This window comes from Leuciscus leuciscus (assembly GCF_965113295.1).
Source record: "Leuciscus leuciscus genome assembly, chromosome: 6".
In the NCBI taxonomy this organism is placed as follows: Eukaryota; Metazoa; Chordata; class Actinopteri; order Cypriniformes; family Leuciscidae; genus Leuciscus; species Leuciscus leuciscus.
Genome location: NC_138730.1, coordinates 22,945,046 through 22,966,803, shown reverse-complemented (window position 1 = coordinate 22,966,803; position 21,758 = coordinate 22,945,046). Strand labels below are relative to the sequence as shown.

At 35.7% G+C, this 21,758-nt stretch overlaps 3 protein-coding genes across 3 annotated transcripts in view; 2 read left to right on the top strand and 1 right to left on the bottom strand.

Moving 5' to 3' along the window:
• The first annotated feature begins 6,445 nt into the window (after positions 1–6,445).
• Positions 6,446–9,342, top strand: f3b (coagulation factor III, tissue factor b). Its single transcript, XM_082173335.1, has 6 exons — positions 6,446–6,633; positions 6,946–7,069; positions 7,247–7,440; positions 7,562–7,740; positions 7,855–8,020; positions 8,838–9,342. The coding sequence occupies exons 1-6, from the start codon at positions 6,564–6,566 to the stop codon at positions 8,969–8,971; spliced, it is 867 nt and encodes a 288-aa protein (XP_082029461.1). The 5' UTR covers positions 6,446–6,563; the 3' UTR covers positions 8,972–9,342.
• A 555-nt stretch (positions 9,343–9,897) lies between these two features.
• On the bottom strand, positions 9,898–19,382 carry abcd3b (ATP-binding cassette, sub-family D (ALD), member 3b). The gene is made up of 23 exons (XM_082173334.1): positions 19,080–19,382; positions 18,844–18,880; positions 18,586–18,684; positions 18,384–18,472; positions 17,957–18,026; positions 17,518–17,615; positions 17,112–17,235; positions 16,934–16,990; positions 15,956–16,098; positions 15,792–15,861; positions 15,633–15,702; positions 15,103–15,200; positions 14,830–14,921; positions 14,592–14,683; positions 13,697–13,766; positions 13,451–13,514; positions 13,262–13,339; positions 13,085–13,150; positions 12,911–13,000; positions 11,634–11,753; positions 10,999–11,103; positions 10,725–10,781; positions 9,898–10,609 (listed from the first exon to the last, which is right to left on the bottom strand). The coding sequence occupies exons 1-23, from the start codon at positions 19,184–19,186 to the stop codon at positions 10,532–10,534; spliced, it is 1,974 nt and encodes a 657-aa protein (XP_082029460.1). The 5' UTR covers positions 19,187–19,382; the 3' UTR covers positions 9,898–10,531.
• An 816-nt stretch (positions 19,383–20,198) lies between these two features.
• The window catches only part of arhgap29b (Rho GTPase activating protein 29b), a 38,226-nt gene continuing 36,666 nt past the window's right edge, over positions 20,199–21,758 (top strand). Inside the window, exon 1 of the mRNA XM_082172754.1 lies at positions 20,199–20,357. The gene's annotated coding sequence lies outside the window, so the exon portion shown is untranslated. The remainder of the gene's footprint in view (positions 20,358–21,758) is intronic.

The window sequence follows — 21,758 nt, the reverse complement described above, 5'->3', positions numbered from 1 at the left end:
TGCTCTCTACTGACTTTTGAGTGCAGTACACACTGTGCTGTTACGACACATACATGTACTGTAGCTGTTGCCATATACTACTGTAATAAGAAGAAATGCATCAAATTGCCTCACATACAGACCGAGTTTTCTGAATACTTCCATTTTTTAAAAAGGATGTGTTACACTAATCAGTACTTCTATTTTTCTACACAGAGATGATGAAATGGAAGAAGCCTGCCAAATATTTCAGTTGATGCGAGCCAGCGGGTAACAGGCATGCAAGTGGATTTTACCCGCGCTGCCTGGCTAGGTGTGTGTGTGTGTGTGTGTGTGTGCGTTGTACTGTGTAGTACATGAATGAATAAAAATGTGCCAATGTATCCATTGGTTGTGTCTTTTGTGTTCATCATGTGAAAAGGTTTGTGAGGGGGGGAACCACAAGCAACATAAATGACCAGTTTTGGAAATGTTGTTTTGAATTTATTGCACCAGTGTGTAAGACTATGTTGTAATGTGTGTCCTGTCTGAGGGCAAAATTTGGATTTCAGCAAGAGTGAATGCTTTTGAGTATACAGCTTCATTTTGACCAGAAAATAGGATGTTTGGGGAATTGGGTGAGACGTTATGGATTTGTGTTTACTGTTTTGAGAATACGAGGCATATTTTCAAGAAATGTGTTTAAGCAATCGAGAAAAACTGTAATCAAGAAGGGTGTGGAGCTGAGTTGGGTGTAGAGCTGAATGATTGTTGATAATGCCAGTAAGTATTTGTAAAGAATGATAAAAAAAAAAAATAAAAAAAATCATTTTCTGCAAGGATTGATTTTAAGACTCCTTAGTGCCCATTGGCAGTCTGTCTATCTATCTATCTATCTATCTATCTATCTATCTATCTATCTATCTATCTATCTATCTATCTATCTATCTATCTATCTATCTATCTATCTATCTATCTATCTATCTATCTATCTATCTATCTATCTATCTATCTATCTATCTATCTATCTATCTATCTATCTATCTATCTATCTGTCTGTCTGTCTGTCTGTCTGTCCATCCGTCTTTCAGTCTTTCCACCATCCATCCAACCAACCACCCATTTCTCCATCCATCCATCTTTCAGTCTTTCTATTTATCCATCCATCCATTCATCACCATCCATCTTTCAGTCTTTCCATCATGCATCCATTCCTCCATCCATCCATCCACCTTTCAGTCTTTCCATCATACTTCCATCCATTTATCTTAATTACAGTGCCGCATTCAGTTTGCTTCAAGCAAACTGGAATTTAGCTTTTTGCTCGATTTGGAATTTAAAGGCATTCTCAATTCAATTCTGAATGGCACAAAACCGTAAAGACTCTTACCACGTTTTATCATGCAATGGACTGCTAAATGACATAGAGAGACACTCATAGCCGGCTGTATCCATATCCAGAGGAAAACTGAGAACAGAATGGTACTGTTGACAGGAATAATCAGTAATATCCTGGAGCCAGAAGAGGACAGGCAACCGCTCACTGTCTCTGAATTTGAACTAATGCTCTGGCCACGTGTTCCCTGTTTCCTGTTATCCTAAACTGAGACCTTCTACAGTCACTATATGACTACTCAACCTGTAACAATGGTCTGAACCAGGGATGGAGATCCTTTAGCCTGATCATTATACTTGTGTGAGCGATGATAGCGTGTTTATACTGGATAAGAGGCCGACTTGTTGGAGTCTGGGAGACATCTGGGATTTCTGGAGAAATGTCCTCCCTCCACTGTTAAATTCCTCTACATAGAGTGTTTAGCAGGCCTGTCTCCTGGGGTGGGATTGGGAGTGGGGGGGGTCAGCGGGTGTCTGAGAATGTTCTATTGAGCTGTCATGTGAGCCGTCTGTTGAGACAAACTCAGCGTGAAATGACACAATAGAAATCGAGCTCTAGTTATTTTTTAGTCAGTATAGGAGTAGACTTTGTGGCTCAACCTCCTGAGGCAAAAGGACACAGCAGAAGGACAAGCAGTGGAGGGTTGAGGAACTTACAGCTTTCTAAATATAGCGTTTAGTCAGACCTTCATTTGAACTGTCATCATCACAGGCTTGATTAGAAACATTCTGAAGACACGTAGAAGACACTTCTCTGATTGTGACAAGTTACCAAATAGGTGTTAGTCAAGAGACTATGACTGAAAATTAATAGTGATGACACATCATATTTTGACACATTATTTCGTCAAGAATAAGCCTTAAAATATACGGCTACCTTCGGAACTTTGCAAACACCCTATACATATTGACCTGGGTGTTACTGTGTTGACCTTTGTGTTCTTTCTAGGTTATTGTACTCTTTATTACTAATTCTGATATGCAAATTAAACACAGCTGTAAAGTAGAAAGTACCTCCCCCACATGCATTTTTCACAGCCAGTTGCTGGCAAAATTCCAAATTCTAACACACTAAAATGTTTCATTTCTATTTTTATTCAAGAACGTTCTCTTTCTGCACAATGAAAGACTCATTTGTTAAACCTGAGTTTGGGCCATTTTTGCTGTCCTGCCGAAGGCTTTACCTTTAATCTCATCAGAGCACAATACCCCCCCCCAAAAGGCTTCAGTTTTGTCACAAGACTTCGAGTAAACTCCGGGTGTGACGTAACATTGGCCTTTTTGAGAAGTGGTTCTCCTCTAGTCTGTTTTAACAGTAAAAAGATATACTACGCAGTATATTTTTCCATAATTTTGAAAAAATATACAAGTGGTACTTGAGTCTGGAAAACTTTTCACTGTGTTGCATATGCAGTTGCTAGGGTACTCTGAATGTTTGATAGGGCATTGGGTGTTTTGGGTGGTTGCGATCTCAAAAAAAAAAAAAAAAAAACCTTAGATGTGGCTCAAGCCCTTGCTTTAGTATAAATCTGTTGGATATAAGCAGTGTATATGAAACATTCGCATCTATAGGAGCACGTCACACTCTTAAGAGTTCCATATAAGGCTCATGACCATAAATGGAATTCAGACGGCCCATGGAGGCTGGTATTCTTACTCCTTACAAATAATTGAGACCATACTTTGAGGACGGTAAAGTCATGGAAATTGTACACCACACGTCTGCCACACTTGTACATTATTGCGTCTCCAGGAACGGAAAAACTGAATGAATTTTCAAATACAGATTTTGAAGATGTCTTGCTTATTGTACTCTCAACCTAAACCTTTAAGTACTTAAGTAAAATCTTATTATGTTAGATGTAATGTAAATGTAATGTATAGATGTAAATAGATTGAAACCATTCAACTCATCAATTGGTCATAAAAATTATCCAAATTAGTATGAAATATTATAAGTATTTAAAGTAATTATGATGATTATAAGGGCATTAAAAATAGACTGCCGAAATCTCTCACGCGAAGAAACATTTTGGACATAAATATTGCTTTAGAGAGAGTCCAAAATAAGTCTGCTATTAGTAGCAGCTGTAAAAACAAGAATCCAGTACAATCATGAGGGAATTACAGTACTTTTTTGTTCTGTATTTTTTTGTACTATTATTTTTTCAGACTGATTGTTGTTCGTTTTAGTGGCTCACCCATCCAACCAGTCTGAAGCAATGTTTCACCACAGTCCCTTCTGTCATCACAGTTGAATTTCATAATTATTTTCTTTCGTTTTGATGCTGTTTTAGATGCATTTGATTATTGCCTCCAGTTCCTTTTTAATGTGGTATCAGACAAATTGTAAAGCTCCCTATTAAAAGGAACTGCTATTTCCATTATGCAAACAGTGTAAAAGACATCCGCCATTGCCTCATTCTGGCAACATATTTCCTATCTATATTCCATTGAAATCAGGTTATATCAATCTAGATTAAAATTAATTTAATCAGCAAGGTAGGTTCATATTCATATGCTACCAAACAACGACCACCTCAGAGTCATGCTTTACCTCTTAGTACCAATGATTAAGTTTAGATTCAAGAAAATTACATATAAAAATGACCTTTAAGTATAAACATGAGATATTTTGCATCACCAACCACTTCTAGTTTACAAAAAAAACGACTTTTATTAGATTTCTTGATGCAACAATTAAGTAACTGAGGAAAAGCACAGAATCATTAAAAAAAACCTTGATCATTCATGTGATGAGATATTTTCTAGAGTCATTGCTGTGACAAATTTACGGTTATGAAACTGAAAGCTTGTTGAGCTTGATCATGTCAACTGGCAACTTATGGGAAATTGTAACTTCAGTTTGTGTATTGTTACATTTCCTGGCTTTAGTTCACCAATATTAAGCCCATTATTTGCCATGTTCAGCCCCAAATCTGATTTACAATCATTTATTATCTCAAATTATGGCATTACTTCATGAAAGTTTATCCCACACCATTTAGACTGTCTGACCAATGTCTCAGAGCCTGACTGTCAAGTTACCTCAATCTCATGCTACATGTCACGCTGCATGCATGACTGGACTTCCACTTAAATTTGAATTAAACAGTCACAGGATGCAAATTCCAATATTACCCAAACAGAAGTATTTCAGATGTTTACCACTAAATAAACAAAGTGACATTGCAAATGCACATTCTACTCTAAACACTTGAATTCAGGTCACCGAACTTAACCTTCTTTCACTATACACTAAAACAATCCTGAGAATCCTTAGCAGTGAGTTTATCTTTGCAGCCTCATACTAATCAGAGCTTAAAAGTCACTATGAAATTAGAATTTTTATTGCAGTGTTTATGAATGATTTATCCATGTACATCATTATTTTTGTAAAATTCATGTGCGCTTTTAATCTTTAATCAAAATAACTTCCCCTCCCTTCAGTGCCGTCTCTTCTCTGATGATGCGTTTACTGGTGCGAGGGCGGGACAACCTGTCACTCACATGACATCAACCAATAGCAAACCATAATCAATCAAGCCCTGTCCCCATCAAGTGTTTTCCTGTTCTAGAAGCCGTTTCATTTACATTTATGCATTGGCAGACGCGTTTATCCAAAAGCAACTTCTATAGCATTGCAAGTTACACATTTACATTCTTATCAGTTCTTGCTTTCCCTGGGAATCAAACCCATGACCTTGGCGTTGCAAGCACCACAATCTACTGTTTGAGCCAACTGATATACATCATCACAGAGAGAAATGATCAGTAAGAAATGCCATATTGGTTTGCTTCTAAACCCTTTGTTCTGAATAGACCACTATTTTGCACATGTGAGCATGTATGACAAGAAGTTAGACAATAGCAGTATTTTCTCATGTTAGGCATAAAGCCTGTTTAATTAAGATTAAGAAGCAGAAGTTTATAAAGCTCTTTGCTGTAGCCAGAAATTATCTCATCACCCACCTTCTATTTCCTCTGAAGGATGAAATAACTGTTTGCTAATCTTTCCCTTAATACACATGAGTGAATTAGCAGAGTTGATAAACGTTTAAGATCTGACAAATTATACACACACAAAAAAAAATCCACCAAATAGGGCAGTTTTGCTGCATTTTTATCTCCTTACCTACAGTAAGCTTGAAAAGGAAATGTTTTGAAAAGAAGGTTAATCAAATTTATTTGGGATTTTGATCAGTAAGGAAGGTACAGCCAAGTTGGTTTTCCCAGCAGTCGGGCAGTCCGTCTAAGCAGCAATCATTTCTTATGAGGGAAGAAAGGGGCCGCCAGCAAATATTTTGTCCCTGGTCTTATAAATTCAAGTAACAGGGTTGACACAAAATCCAATATTTATTGGGGTTGACTAGAAGTTGTTTTCTCATATACATATGTGATAACCTGAAGTCAGAGAGGCACATGAACAAGCCAAGGCCAACAGAACTGTGGTTACTTACAAATCTTCCTCAGTTGGTATGATGTTCTTTGCCACAGAGTTACTTAAGACTGAATCGTCCCTGGATGGCACACACGAGTGGAACTTCTCACTGAAAGAAAAGCCTTTTTGAGAAGACCTGCTTATGGGGGGAAATTATTCTTTACATAGTGCTATAAATAGGCCTAATATACAAAGTATTTTCATTTCACATAGTCAGATCATACTATTAAGAATCACATTAATTCATTTATTTATCTGATTTATATTAGACTACAACTGAAAATACATTTCAAATAAATCTGTTTGGGTGATTGTTAGCTAAACACAACTAAACTGAATTAAGATTGTATTCTTAATTCACCTGCACAGCACAGTCTAAAAGCAGTTAAAACATCACAGAAATGTGCAATGACTAAATTACCTGATGATCTAGCAAAAAACTAGCCTACATTCAGACATTAGCGTTCGTCAAAAAGTTCTAAAAGACGTGCTTGGATTTTGGAAAATCTTCATGAAACCGGTACCCGGATGACCATATATGGTTATAAGGCGCGAGTTACGATGGATGCCCAGCCAGTGACAAAACCCAAAGTTAAGAAAGGGGCGGAGCTGCATTCGTGACTCATGACGAGTCTCCTCTTTGGCTGGCAGCAGCGCCAGAGCTGAGAGTTCTCACTCACACACTATAAAAACGGCTCATTAGTGGAAGATTTGATTGAACAACGCTCCTCGGAGTCAATATTTTACGCCTAAATTGCTATCACTAACGATGGACAGCATGACTGTAATATTTTCGGCACTTTTTCTTGCCTGGCTTACTCTCGTAAACGGATCTCCAGGTAAGAAATCTGAGTTTTATGGATGTTTATTAAAAAAAAACTCAACAACTGTAAACGAATACAATAAACTGTTTATTTATACTGTTTACTAGTATGGCAGTCTATAGTATTGTATTGTACAGTACAGTACAGTACAGTACAGTACAGTACAGCATGCATGGCGCAGTACACTAGCCTATATCTGTGAACTTCAGATGAGTGGTTTTGTTGTAACGTTATCTCAACGTTTGGTTGAAACTTTAATGGAACCAGAGAAAGCTGAATGATGTTTCATGATGTATTGTTCTGACTGATGTCCTTTGTCTCATTTAGCATCAGTGCAAGTGGGCAAGCTTCCCAAAGCCAAAAATGTGTCGTGGTCATCTTACAATTTCAAAACAATCCTGTCATGGGGACCTAAACCTGTCAATTACACATATACAGTTGAATTCTCAAGGCAAGTACACAAATATCTTATGTAGCCAGCATGACTTTGCTTTGGTGTTTCTCTGTATTGTTCATATTAATATTATTTTGTGATCAACATTCAACATAAAATAATAAAAATGTGTACACATGATCGAAACCCTATGGCATGTGATCCTAACCAACATGGTTTTTTTTTTCTCTCCAGAGTTGGTAAGGACAAAGATACAAACCCTCACTGCATCAAAACCACTGAGACTGAGTGCGACCTGACCAATAATTTGGACCAAATAAAGGGGGTTTATACCGCTGAAGTGCTCTCAGAGTCCCTGCCGGGGATGACTTCTGACCATATGGAGCCTCCATTCACCAGGTCGAAGACATTCTGCCCTTATAATGACAGTGAGTGTCCAACCATGCATTCCAGAATATGCTAGAGTTCAAAAATATTACTTCATTCATCGAAATTCAACAAATATTGATTTAAAGCGGTTGTTCTAATAATTTTTATCTGTTCTTGTAGCTTTAATTGGAAGACCTAAGTTCACATTGACGATGAGTGAGGACAAAAAGATTGTGCTGATCATACACGACCCCATCACGGCTCTGTACAAAAATGGCAAATCTCTGACTATCCGTGACATCTTTAAGAAGCATCTCAAGTACCAGATTATGCACAACAAGGCTGGAAGCACGGGAAAAGTGAGTGTCGGCACGTTTACCAGCCAGAGATACAATTAAAGATTTCATGCCATGCGTTTCTTATTTAAATGCCCTCCGACTTTGCAATTCTCACATTGTCTTGTTTGTTTACAGAAAATTCAAACTGTGGATGAGAGCAGAGCAGCTTTTCGGCTAGATGAGGGTCAGAGTTACTGCTTCAGCGTGGCTGCATATATCCCTTCCCGTAAAGGAGACAAGATGTTAGGAGAGTGGAGCCTCCCCAAGTGCTCGCCACAGGAGCACAAGACCCTTTTTGAGGGTAAGTTTTAACAAGACTTCACAATTTTGCCTTACTGACATTTACGGGGATGTTGCATTCATTTGAGAGACAGAGGAAGGCGACAAAGGGGCATCCAAGTATTCTAAATGATTCAAGTTTTGCTCAAAGATTTGGTTGTCTAGAATTCCTGTGTTTTGGAAAACAGGAAGGTTGTTAAGCATGTAAAGGCCAGCTCAGGGTCAGCTTCCAGAGTAGAGGAGGGAGGGTGATGCACTCTGCCATTACTCAGAAACTGACCAGGGAAAGACCGCTGTGCTCAACTGACTTCATCTAGTTGGGTGGGACTAAATTAAATATTTAAAATCTATATATTTATTAAAAAAAATTTTAATAAAAATAAATACAGATTTTTCCAAACCTGGAGTTTCCAAACACAATAATTCAAGGTTGATGATGTGTTTCTATTAATTAATAAAAAAATTATGAATTGTATATAAAAACATTGTATAAAGTCATTAAATTGAAAGTATCCGTATTGAAAATGGAATTCAAAACCATTGAAACTAACAATACAAATAGTTGATTTCTATGAACATGGCACATTTAAACAAATAACATTTTAAAAGTTTGTTTTCCTTTTCTTTAACGTGGACACTTATTTATCACTGAACCTTTATACAAACTAGCACAGAACCGTTACATTAACTAGATTTGAGCAATAACTTAAATTCTGTGTCAGATTAGCTTTTAAAATGCCATATTGCTAAGTTTTCCACTATGATTCATTAAAACAAATTATAGACTCCGTTGTAATGATACAATGAATGAATTAACTCTTTTTTTTCTTTCTTCATAGAGTATGAACCTGCTGTGATTGGAGGAGGAGCGTTTATTATACTGGCTTTTGTAATTGCTGTAATAGTTCTGATTGTGGTGTGCTGTAAACGAGCACAAAGACAAAAAATGATGGCCAAGGAAACCGTAGTCTAGAGGAATCCACCATTTCTGCCGATCAAGCCATGAACGGGACGCACAGCTGGACTGTAACCATTTTTGCGCTGGGAAGGACCGGTGTGTGCGTAGCACTGGACTGGTTTCTATGAAACACTAACTCTACACGATATGTTATACATATCAGATTGACTTTTATTTTATTTTTTTATAAACGAATAGAACAGTGTATTATTTTATTAAACTGCCATATTTATTGTTTTCTTTAGAAATACATGGGTATTAGCTGCTGTGTGTGTGTGTATATATAGATTTATATCTAGAGGGAAAATATTTAATGTGCATAAAGTATTTTTTTAAATGTTAACTGATACTTGGAACTTTAAATAAATTATTCATTCATGTTTTAAGTTTTTATTTATTTTTTTTAAGAGGTAGCAAAACTAAACTCCAGGATTTAGTGGCATCATTGAGTTATGCTGTATAATGACTTGTGTAAAAGGAGTTGCACAATCAAAAATGAGGAAGAATGGAGCAGCCAATGCTCTTTCGGGGCAGTGATTCCTTTTTTCTTTTCCATTTTTGTTAAAAATAAAATCCCCATTAACTACAAAAAAAACTTGTTCAGATTGCGAAACACAATTTGAGAATTAAAAGGTTTTTTTTTTTTTTTTTTTTTGTTTAAACAAAACTTCCAAATGACAAGGAAAGCTTGTGCAATACTATCTGACATTAAAATTAAACAGAGACACTTAATATTCTTGCATTCTCGTCTCAGTAGCTCACCCTTGTGGTCAGCTACAGTAAGTTTTGTAAGAAAAAGTTTAGTCTTTTTCTACTAATGGCTTTGACTTGAAACAAGAAATAAAGTGAAATGCAAACAGTTGTGCATATGTGAATGTCAAAACCAAAAAGTATAAAACCACAACAAAAAAAAACTTGTACAAAACAATGTGGGATTAAAATTAATTCCAGGTTTCTTTTTAAATAATCACACAGATTTCATTGTATGTTTTGTAATTCAGTAAAACATGTCTGTAAGGCACTATGTATACACATATATAAATATCCAATAGGTTCTCAAACATATATTATTAAGCTTCATTATATCTTAATTAATTTTCCATAAAATAAAATTCAGAAAGACAGCTCATTGCACTTAAATAATACAGTTTCCATGGTGTTATGATGAACTCATTATTGTACCAGTGGCATGCAACAGTGTTATTTCCAAACATAAATCAAGTACCAACAACAAATATCACTACTTTTATATTACAAATGCTTGATTTTTAAAAGGATATCAAACCCAGTTTTATTCCTTATCACAGATAACCTCTCCCTGAGAGATCTTTATCCAGAGTTACAATCCTTTCCCTCAGACGAAGAAAATCAGTTATATTATAATATAAAGAGAACTCCAGAATATTGCTTCAGATCCTCATTTAGTACCAATAGGCCTCATTCTTAACACGAGCAGAGCAAATATCTGCGTAAAACCATTCTTGCAGAAATTTTCACAAGCAATAATTTACTTGGAAAAAACTTTGTGAATGATTTACGCAAGGATTTGCTCATGAATAAGGCCCAATGTTACTATTATGATCCAAACTCCACCGTTTCCTTTGTGATGGATTTAAACTCGTAGTTTCCTCTTCCATCCATCTGCAAGTAATACTGTAGAAAAGAGAAACAATGAGTTAAGACTTCACCGCACATTACTTTTTCAGTTTTAGTACTTTCAGCATAAAGTTGGCAGGATTCATTAGAAAACTGAAAGACAAGATTGTACCTCGTGGTGCTTCCATAGTGATTTCCTATGGGAGACTGTGAACAGTGTGATGCCAACCTAAAGGAGAAAACAGATGATTCCAGCTGAGCTCAGGGAGACAGATGTTCCTGAAGCAAACTCCCACAGGAGCAACAAATACATTCCTGACTTCCTCAATTCTGTCACAGAAAATGAGCATGGTGGGGTGTCACCACTTGCTGGCCCACTGTACATAACTTCTCCCCCCCCAAACATTTTTGCATTCATTGTGAATAAGAAGATGAAACCTGACTACCTTTCGACAGTGGCTGTAGATGAAGTCCTCCACATCAACGCTTACAGCACTGGTGCACTCATCCAGAATAGCAAACTGGGGCTTGTGGTAAAACAGACGAGCCATCTGCAATTCAATATAGAGTTAAGTTCCTCCTGAGGTTCCTTAAGATATGAACATTTGGGCTTTCTGATCTTATACAGGCCACATTAATATCCGTCTCTGTCTCAGCCTAAAGAGAGTGATGTTTCAGGTTTAAAGTCACCATGATATCAAAATTGACAATTCTTGTTTTTATTATAAATTATTTATATTTCACAGATTCTTTTTTTATGCATGTGTCCTCATAATAAATCAAAATAACTTCCCCTCCCTCTTGCAGCAACATATCATCTCTTCTCTTCTCTGATGATGTGTTTACTGGCGTGAGGGCGGGACAACCTGTCACTCTAAAGGACATTAGAGCAATAGCAAACCACAACCATCCAATCTATTCCCGATGGACAAAAATCAAGTCCCGGCCAACATTTTTTGGTGTTCGAAAAGCCATTTCACTCGAATATATGTCACAATAAGGAAGAAAAGAGAAAAGACTATGGCAACTTCCATTTCATGCCGACTTAAAAAAAATAGATGATGCAAGAATTAGAGCTTACAGCCATTCTCTGCTTTTCTCCGCCACTGAGGACATCCATCCAGTCCTGCACACTCTCCCAGCTGCCCTCTCGGTCCAGGATATGTCCCAGCTGGACATTGTCCAGATATTCCTTAAGCACCTGACCACAATTACACAATATATAATAACAGTAACACTATAGTTTACTATTCAAGCACATTACTTAAAGGAACAGTTCAACCAATAATTAAAATTTTCCTCAATATTTATTCACTCAAAACCTTTTTTCCTTCAGTGAAACACAGTGAGACATTTAGCAGACTGTCTAAATTCATTGTTCTGTTTCATAAAACAAAAGTTGAATGTCAAGCTCCAAAAAGAACATCATAAAAATGGTATATATGATTTTTGCACTATATTTTAAGTCTTTCTGAATTCATATGATAGCGTTGTTTGAGAAGTAAACTTAAAATACAAGTTACATGCACACATTTTATGCTGCTTTCTGTACTTTTTGGAGCTTCAATCAACATGTGGGAGAATAAATAATGACAGAACTTTCATTTTTAAGTACGTTAAGTACGTTTTAAAGTGATAGTTCACCCAAAAATCTAAACTCTAAGCCCGTAAGTCTTTTGTTCATTTTCAAAACACAAATGAAGATATTTTTAATGGAATCTGGGAGATTTCTCTCCCTCCATTGAAAGTCTATTACTCCAAAAAATGTACACTACAAAAAGTTAATAAGGAGATCGTAAAAGTAGTCTATATGAATCGAGCAGTTTAAGTCTTCTGAAGACACGATGGTTTTATATGAAGAATAGATTTAATATATAAACAACTGATCAACGCACATACCTAGAGCACATCAAACATGATCAACAGGAGTTCAAATGAGAACAAACCTCATTGGTTCTCACACATCAAGCAAGTACATTAAAGCTTCCGTTCTCTATGTTTGTGCATTGTTCATCAATGTTTATGTGTGAATAAAAGCGATCATATAAAGCGATCATGTCTCTTTTGAGGACTTGGATTAAACCGTTTGATTTATATGGATTTCTTTTGTCATCTTTTTTCTTTTATAATCTCTTTAAAGCAACAAAGTTTTGATGGAATGGACCTTCAGTGGAGGGACAGAAATCTCTTTGATTTCATAAAAAATATCTTTATTTGTGTTTTGAAGATAAACAAAAGTCTTATGGATTTTGAACAACATCAGGGTGAGTAAATGATGACAGAATTTTCATTTATGGGTGAACTATCCCTTTATCACATAACATCTAATTTTGCTGTCCATTTGATTCTAAAACTCACTCGATCAGATGTTCCTTTCTTCTTTTGGTCTTCATGTGTGTCAGGATAAATCACCTGATCTCTGAGGGAACCCAGTGTCATGTAGGGCCTCTGAAGAAAAATACAAACAAATTAACCTGGAAAATATAAAGGAGAACATTTTCACATTTAACCTGCTGGCATTAAAATGCCCACCTGAGGAACATAGAAGAGCTTCCCTCTCTCTGGTTTTGTGAGCTGTCCTCCATACAAAGGCCACAGCTTGGGAAGCAAAGAAAGACAATGTAATTTAACAACAACAACAGCAGCAAAAAAAACAAAAAACACTGAGGTTTCTAAAGACACATATTTCTGCTGAAGAACAGCTCTGACCTCTCCCAGCACCCTGAAGAGGGAACTTTTCCCACAGCCGTTGGGCCCACAGATCAACACATTTGTCCCAGATGACACCTTAATGTACGGAGGGAAGATGGTAATTACCAAAACCAGATTGCAAAACCCTGTTATACAATCTAAATAACAAATTTAGACTAAAAAACATTTTATTTATGGAGCAGTAACCTCAAAAGACAAGTCACGGATGAGAATGTCTCCATTGGGCGTCGCTAAAGGTATGTGTTCAAACCTGTGGATGAAAGGATACAAGTCAACTTGAAACACTAATGATACGCTGCTCAGACACGACGTCTACATTCAGAAAAATAAGCAAATAGGTCTTTGGTACTGAGGATTACACAAATGCATAAATGCTAAGTAGCTAACTATGATGGCTTGACTGATGTTTTGTTTAGTTTGTACATAACTTACTTGATAATGTTGTCTGCGATGATGATTTCACCTCTCCCAGGGATAAGAGGGATTTTCTCTACTGCTGCATCTGTCAATTTTTTTATATATATTTATATATATAAAATTCAAGCCAATATATATATATACATATATACACAAACACACACCAAGGCTGCATTTATTTGATTAAAAATACAAAACACACCCAGTAATATTGTGAAATATTATTACAATTAAAAACGATTTTAAGTGCAGTCTTCAGTGTCACATGATCTTTCAGAAATCATTCTAATATGAGGATTTGCTGCTCAAGAAACGTTTATTATTATTATCAATGTTGAAAACAGTTTCAGTTACAGGATTCTTTGATGAATAGAAAGTTCAAAAGAACAGCATTTATCTGAAATAGAAAGCTTTTGTAACATTATTGGGGTCAGTAAGATTTTTTTGGGGGGGGGGGAGGGGGGTCTTAAATTAAAAGTAAAAAAATCTTACATACTTTTATTCAGCAAGGATGCGTTAATTTAAAAAAGACATTTATAATGTTACAAAATATTATATTTCAAATCAATTAAATAGAACTTTCTATTCATGAAAGAATCCTGAAAAACAAATTGTACATAACTGTTTTCAACATTGATCATAATAATTAATGTTTTTTGAGCATCAAATGAAGACACTGAAGACTGATAAATTACATTTTAAAATAGAAATTTTCAATTTTAATAATATTTCACAATATTACCGTTTTACTTTTTTTAAAATCAAATAATGCAGGCCTTGGTGAGCATTTTACTGCAAATTAGCATTTAAACGGTATTATCAGTTTACAATTCATTGAGACATCTCTATGTCACAAATTCATCAAATGCTTCAAAACAAAACAAAAAACACAACGCACAATGATCCAGACCTTTGATTTGCTGTGTAATCATGGTCCGTTCATATCGGCCTGAATTCAGCTCCTTAAGGACATCCTGAATTTCTGTGATTCGTGCAGTGAACCTAATAAAAGGATTCAGATTCCAGATAAACACACTTATACTCGAGCAGATAAAAGACAGACGGTAAGTGAGCACTGGCAAGTGTAGAGATGATGGATGGCATGAGGACCAAGCAATGAATGAACGTACTGGAGGCAGAGCACTCACCCGGACAGTCTGGTCATCTCTCTGCCTGCCAGGACGATCCTTCCCAGGGCCTGTGCCAAACTTATTAACATCCGCCCACTCTGGTAGTAGTCCTGCAGCGGAAAACAAACACTGAAGAACTTCTATCTTCTGTGCAAACATTTATCTAAGGAAATCCTTATTGACCCAATAAAGCAATTTTCCAAAGGCAATTCAATCTGGAGCGATCAAAGGTCAGTAATTAAAAGCAATAAAATTATCTGGATTTGTTTGTCTGTGTTCATTCATACTCACTTCCAGTCGCTCAGCGTATGAGCTGTTCAGATGCCGTGGGTTTGTGAGGTCCAGGAACGACCGACTGATAACCAGGTAACCCACCACCATGGCTATGTCTAGAGAATCATCAGAAAATGTGTCTCCCATGAAAGATTCTTTAAATTTATCTCAATAATCCTTTCATACTAGGGCCTGTATTCAAAATACTCTAGGTAAGTCTACTTTTAAAGTCAGCATTGCCATTTTAAGCCTATTTTACTTTCATAATGTGACATATTTCCAAGTGAAACATTTTCAAAAAGAAAAAAATGGATCCAGATCTGAATTTGACTTTCATATGACTATCATATACTATATCAATTACATTTGGATTGAGGTTTAGAAAGAAATTATGTGAACAAATTAATTGCTCACATAAGATCTGAAACATGCATTAAACAGTTCAAAGGGCCAAATTTGATCCATGCTGACTTTGAAACCATATTGGCCTTGTTGAAGTTTAATTTGGATTCTGCTGCCACCTTCATTAGTAGGCTATTTCTGCTTACATTTGGCTATGATGCTGTCCACGACACCCATTGAGAAACGAAAGTGTATGAAGCGATTCAAGTGGTCCACCTAAATAAACAAGAAGTCTGATTGAAAGATTCACTAACAATGTGTATGGATTAGATAACGGAAATCAAAGCTATTTTTATTTTCCTCACCAGTTTCTGAAAGGATCCAATAATGGTTTGCTTTTCTCTCCTGTTGCCGTTGTAGAACGCGATCTCCTCACTGAAATAATATGGAGAAATCATGCGTTTTTCTTCAAAAAATACCTCAGGAGACAAACAGCCAGACAAAGAGATGGAGGCCCATGGATACATACCTGTTAGTGATGAGACGAGAGTTGACATATCTGTACTCCCCCTCATACTTCTGCTCGGTTATGGTCATCTTGCCGATCGGCCTGCGCAGTCTGGTCAGGATCAGACCGGAGAACAACAGATAGCTCAGCAAACAAGCAGGGCCCTAGAGAGGAGCAGGAAGATGCTTCAAACACCGTGGGGACTGAGGCACTAAATTAGTAATGAATTACACCTAACACAGTCATTTAAAAATGTAAAAATAAAGTAAGGGATTACTCTTAATTTTTCTGTAATTTAATTGCAGTTACTTGTGTTAGAATTGCATGAAATACTGTAAAGACTATAGAAAAATTGTGTATAAAACCATAGCGGAATTAAAATCATATTTTAACGTCTAGTGTTAAAATGTATGCTTTAAATGTAACTTTCTTCCTTTAAATACTTAGAATTTTGTTCAAGAATAATTTATGCAATTTTATATTATTTATTTGGATGTTTTATTTTCACGTCTATTCTTGTATCCTTGGTTTTGCGATTTGGCTCTATTTACTAATTTTATAATCTTATTTTTTTATAATCTTATTATAATCCATATTGAAATGAAAGCATGCTGAACTGAAGATTGGTGTGCAAACAATAGCTCAGGTAGGTCAAAAAAACACACGAGGAGAAGCGTTAGGATAATACAACATCAGCAATCACAGACATTTGCATTAAGACGCCATTAGCATTACCTGAGATCATTTTTACAGAAGGTAAAATTAGCCGTAATCTTTACTGACATTGTCCGTAATGATTACAGAGATGGCATATACGGACGGGACTAAAATCACTGAGAAGCCCTGGTAATAATTACTTTACCCCACCCCTCCATGTAAAATCCCATCCGAATATGGCTTAATATGCTGTTGAAGATGTAATTATTAGCTTATAATGAATTACTTTTTTAGAGTACCTTACACAACACTGCTGGTAAATTATTCAAAACTGACACTTACAAGAGAACCAATGGCTGTGTTGAGTTTGCAGATGTAGATTAATATGTCTAGTAGAGGCTGGAGGAAAAAGAAAAAGAATCAGGAAGTCTCAAACTGAAGACATCTTAATATATGGTTCAGAATGACCAAGAATTTTTTCTTTTTTTGCTGTAACAGAGTGAGTGTTGCTCTGTGTTACCTTGCTGACATTGGAATAGAGGTCCACCACACTGTTACAGAACTTCTCCACATCTTGGGTTATCAGCTGGTCTGGGTTGGCAATGCGGTTGTCTAAGTTGCCAATCTGATAGTATGTGAACCCCCTATTGTAAGATACAGTGTTGTAAAACATACAGCAGTGCTTTTCTAGTGAAGACTTACACTTATAATATTGTGTTACTCTCCCCAAAACTTAAGTTACTTTTTAGGAAAGTGAAACTGAATTTAGAATGGCACAACCGTGCTTTCTGTATTTGACTGCATAAGGGGAAAAATGCTAATAGTGTTAACAAAAAATGGATATGAACAGAAAATGGACAGAACAGAAATATGATATGGCTGGATTCAATTTAAGCATCATTCACCAGTTGACGAATATAACTTACGTCAGGTAGTCATTGTAAAGTTGATTGGTCAGTCTTACTCTGAAGCACAGCTTCAGTTGGTCGAGTCCCAGCTTTAAGAAGTTATTCACTAAAGATATCTGATGAGAAACACAAAAAAGACATAATTTTTATTTTTATAAATCTGTATGAAATACATAGTCAAAGAAAAAAAAACAGGTACTAGAATATGTAAATACATTACCTTTAAAAAATGCATAATTACCCTGTTTATTATATGCTAACTACATTTAAATAACATTTTATAGAACAAAGGATCTATGTTATGATCCCTTTATTAAAAAATAGCCTAAAAATATTTAATACTGAATTAAACATTATATTATCATATACATTTATATAAATAATGGCTTGTCAAGCTAATTTGGACACAGTTAAAATTGGACAAAGTTTAAAATTGTGCAAAGTTTAGTCCACTTACAAAAGGCATGACTGTGATAAAGTTGACCAAGTATCTTTTGAAAGCAGTTGTCGAGCGTCCAATAATTGCACTGTAAACCACACACACACACACACATTGAATAACAGTCATTTTGTGCATGTAGTCGGTACACATTACAAGAAAAACAGGACAGACAGCATTTAAGTGATCAGGCATGTTCCACTGGCAACGGCACCCAGATGTAGTCATACCACTGAGAAACGCACCGGACTACAAATACAACAGATATAGGAAAAACTCTAATAAACATTCATAATCATTATTCAAGATCAGATGAGATAAATATACAAAAATATCCCCTAATGTTAAGGAATAATTGATGAAGTACAAAAAATAATGGGATATTGTGATCTTGCAGCTAAAACGGCATGTGGCAAACGTGATCAAAGATCTAAAATTTTCATACCTCTCAATCATGGTCCCATTACGGATCACCCAGACATCGCAGTAGGTTCTGGCTATGAGCATCGCAGCAATCAGAAGCAAATATCCTGACTAGGATAGAAAACAACCAATAATGCAGCTGTAGCCTTTATAAAAAAGTATTTTACCTAGACCACACAGCCAGTGGAAACAAAAAATAAATACATAATAGAAAAAATACTTACCTCTTTGCAAAAGGTCTCTGGCAGCAGGATTTTCATGATATGACAAATGCGCCTGAAGAAAACCTTGTCCACAGCAGCCTTGTCTGTCTTTCTATCCTTCTGGAAATTTATTTTTAGATATATAAAATATTTATAATATTTATTAAATTATAATATATATATATATATACACACACACACACACACACACACACACACAACAAACTCCGATCTTAGATAAAAAATACTACTTAGATTTAGACTAAGGAATATACTTACTTCATTGTCAAACAGTGGTTTTGATGCCCGTTTCTCTCTATAAATGAACACGTGGGTAAAGCATGAGAAATCAACAAGCCTTAAAGTAAATCACCTAAAATGTCAATGTAACTCAGAGGCATATTAACGTCTGAATAAATGAATGCGTCCCATGTCAATGATGTTTCAATGTCGAAGAGGTTATATCGGACACCGGGTAAATAAATGGCAACAGGCAAAAGAAGTAATGATCTTACCCATTAGTTTCCGAAGATAGTCTTTGTTTAATTACGTACACTGCGAACAGCACAGCACCTGCGATGGAGAAATTGCCGGCTGTCAGATGCTTACTAACAGCCGCCATGTTCACTATAAAACCAATCAGGAAGCGACGGCGGGCAACGAAGGACCCACGCAGTGGATTTCCTCCTGTGTTTTTTCACAGCACGACTGTTAACCGAGAGCTTCTATAGGTCTACACATGCCTAAGAACACACATACGCACACCTTACAATTATCACACACTCACACATGCACACACAAACACGGATGTATAGGCTATAGTGAAACGTTCAGCCGCAAGGTGTCGGCAGAATCACGTCATTCTCCATAGGCGCAGTCATTTCTTTTGCTACATTTTTGGTACGTACGGTTTTTGTTTTAGAAACGTGTTTCCCCTTTATTGTGATGTATCAATAATCAGGATAGAGTTTAATTTCACCATTACACCCATAGTTTCCAGTTATAATGCAATCTAGCTCTTCGTGCCAAAAATCTGAGGATTTAAACCATATTGATATTGATAATTTATTTTTATTAGAATGTACAATTTTATGCTTTGTTTAACTTTTTTAAAAATAAATAAATATAATATGATTTTATATTGTACATTTATCCGTGTTATTTATTATTATTTAATCTTTTTCATTATTTTGAAAATCAATAATTTGTTCCTTTTACTGCCAATATTTGTTCACTTGTAATTTTGCTTCAGATTTGCATTAACTGTTGTCTTATTGGAAATGGAACCATACTAATATTTAAATATTGACATTGAATTACTATGTAAAGTTTAAATAAGTTGTAATTTTTTAATTGTTCTATAAAAAACAATAATTAAAATGGCTCTTTCTTATTCTTTTTTCCTGCTATATGCTGGACTTTATGACTAGCATATAACCCCTTATTTTATCTCTAAGAGAAATAAAACGATTTATTATTATTGTACTATTTATTAGTACAATAATAAATAGTACTATTTATTATTATTGTAGACTCTCAGAACAGCACATGCAATTTTGACGAGGAAAACAAGCGGATCGTTCAGGGCACTCCCCAGCCAATAGGAAGTTTACTTTGAGGTCACGTGAGTAAGTTTTGAGTCAGTCAGTCAGTCACTCAGTAAGTTTTTCTCTCGTCAGTTGTGATGTGAAGAGCGGTCCGTTGGCGAGCATCTTATTTCAGCTTATTTTAAGTTTTTACAAAGGATTTACCTTCATAATTCTGCGGTATGATGTTCCTCATGAACTATTCAAGTAAGTGCCACTCGTTTGAGACGCTGTAAACAGCAACCAACTGTTAAAGATTTGTAACTGTGAAGTGGTTAGCTAGCAGCGCTAAAGTGTAACGTAAAGCAGCTATGAAGTGGAAAGTCAGTTACAGTATTGAGAGGAGTTAGTTATTCAATTCGGTTCGTCAAATCATATGTGCTCTCTTACACTCGGAAAATAAAATATCTAAATTATATACAGGATTTGATTAATACAGAAGTGATTTGATGCTGATTTCATGCTCTGTTAAAGAGCCAAACTTTTCAAGCCAAAACAACATTTAAGTCTGACATAAATCATAGCTGGTGGTCATACTCCACCCAATGTCCGTGTTTTTTCCTCTGTCCATTTCCTCTCATATCACTGAACACTAGCGCGAGGCTTATTTTTGATTGGCAGGTGTCAAGCCTTTTTAAATGATAAAGATCGGTGCATTACTCGCATTCTGCAGCAGACGTGCGTCACGTGTATACAAAAGCAGTCACGTAACGTTAATCACAGTGCTCAAGAAAACAGTGTATGGTCACAAACATGGCATGTGAATGAATGTAAGATGCATTTGTAGATAATGGGTCAGGTCGTCTGAGGGCTTGTTCCTCGATCATCATAATGATATAGTGAAGAGAGCACTTTAGGTGCTGTGGAACCAGGTGCTGGGTTTTAAAATTAAAATTCCTATTTGCTTAGAAAAGCAACTCTAGATATTTTGATGCATTTATAATATGGCTCGATGTTAACTACCCTTTCAATATGTAAATTAAGAAAAATATGTATTTTAGCTGTTTTCTTTAAAATCCAAACTAAATTAAAATACACTTAACCCAGATCTAAAATCTATCTGCTGCAACCAAATTTAAGGTGTCAAAATTAGTGATAGTTTATGGATTTGAACCTACAACCTTCAGTTACCTCTCCAGGAGCCTCATTTTTAAAATGTACATGGGATCGGATTTGATTCTAAATTCCCTGGATTTCATCCTATGTAAAAAGTAAGGAACAAATCAGGATTTAAAGACAGAAACTGACATGAAAATATTATTATGTATAGGCTACACGCCAACTAAAGAGCATGTGCGTACAAACCTTATGCACTCTTATATACCAGTAATTAAATAAAAAATGCAAAGATAAATAGGAATATGCATTAATATAATTATATTTGCAAATGAGCAACATTTTAACTGCTTTGGGAAAATTACATCAAAATTAATTTATTAATTATTTCTTGGAAGAAAAAAAAATCTATGAACACTAATAGTCAAAAGTTTGGAAACAATAAGATTTCTGAAAGAAGTCTCTTTATGCTCACCAAGGCTGCATTTATTTGATCAAAATACAGTGAAATATTATTACATAAATATTACATAGATGTTATTGCTAAATTTT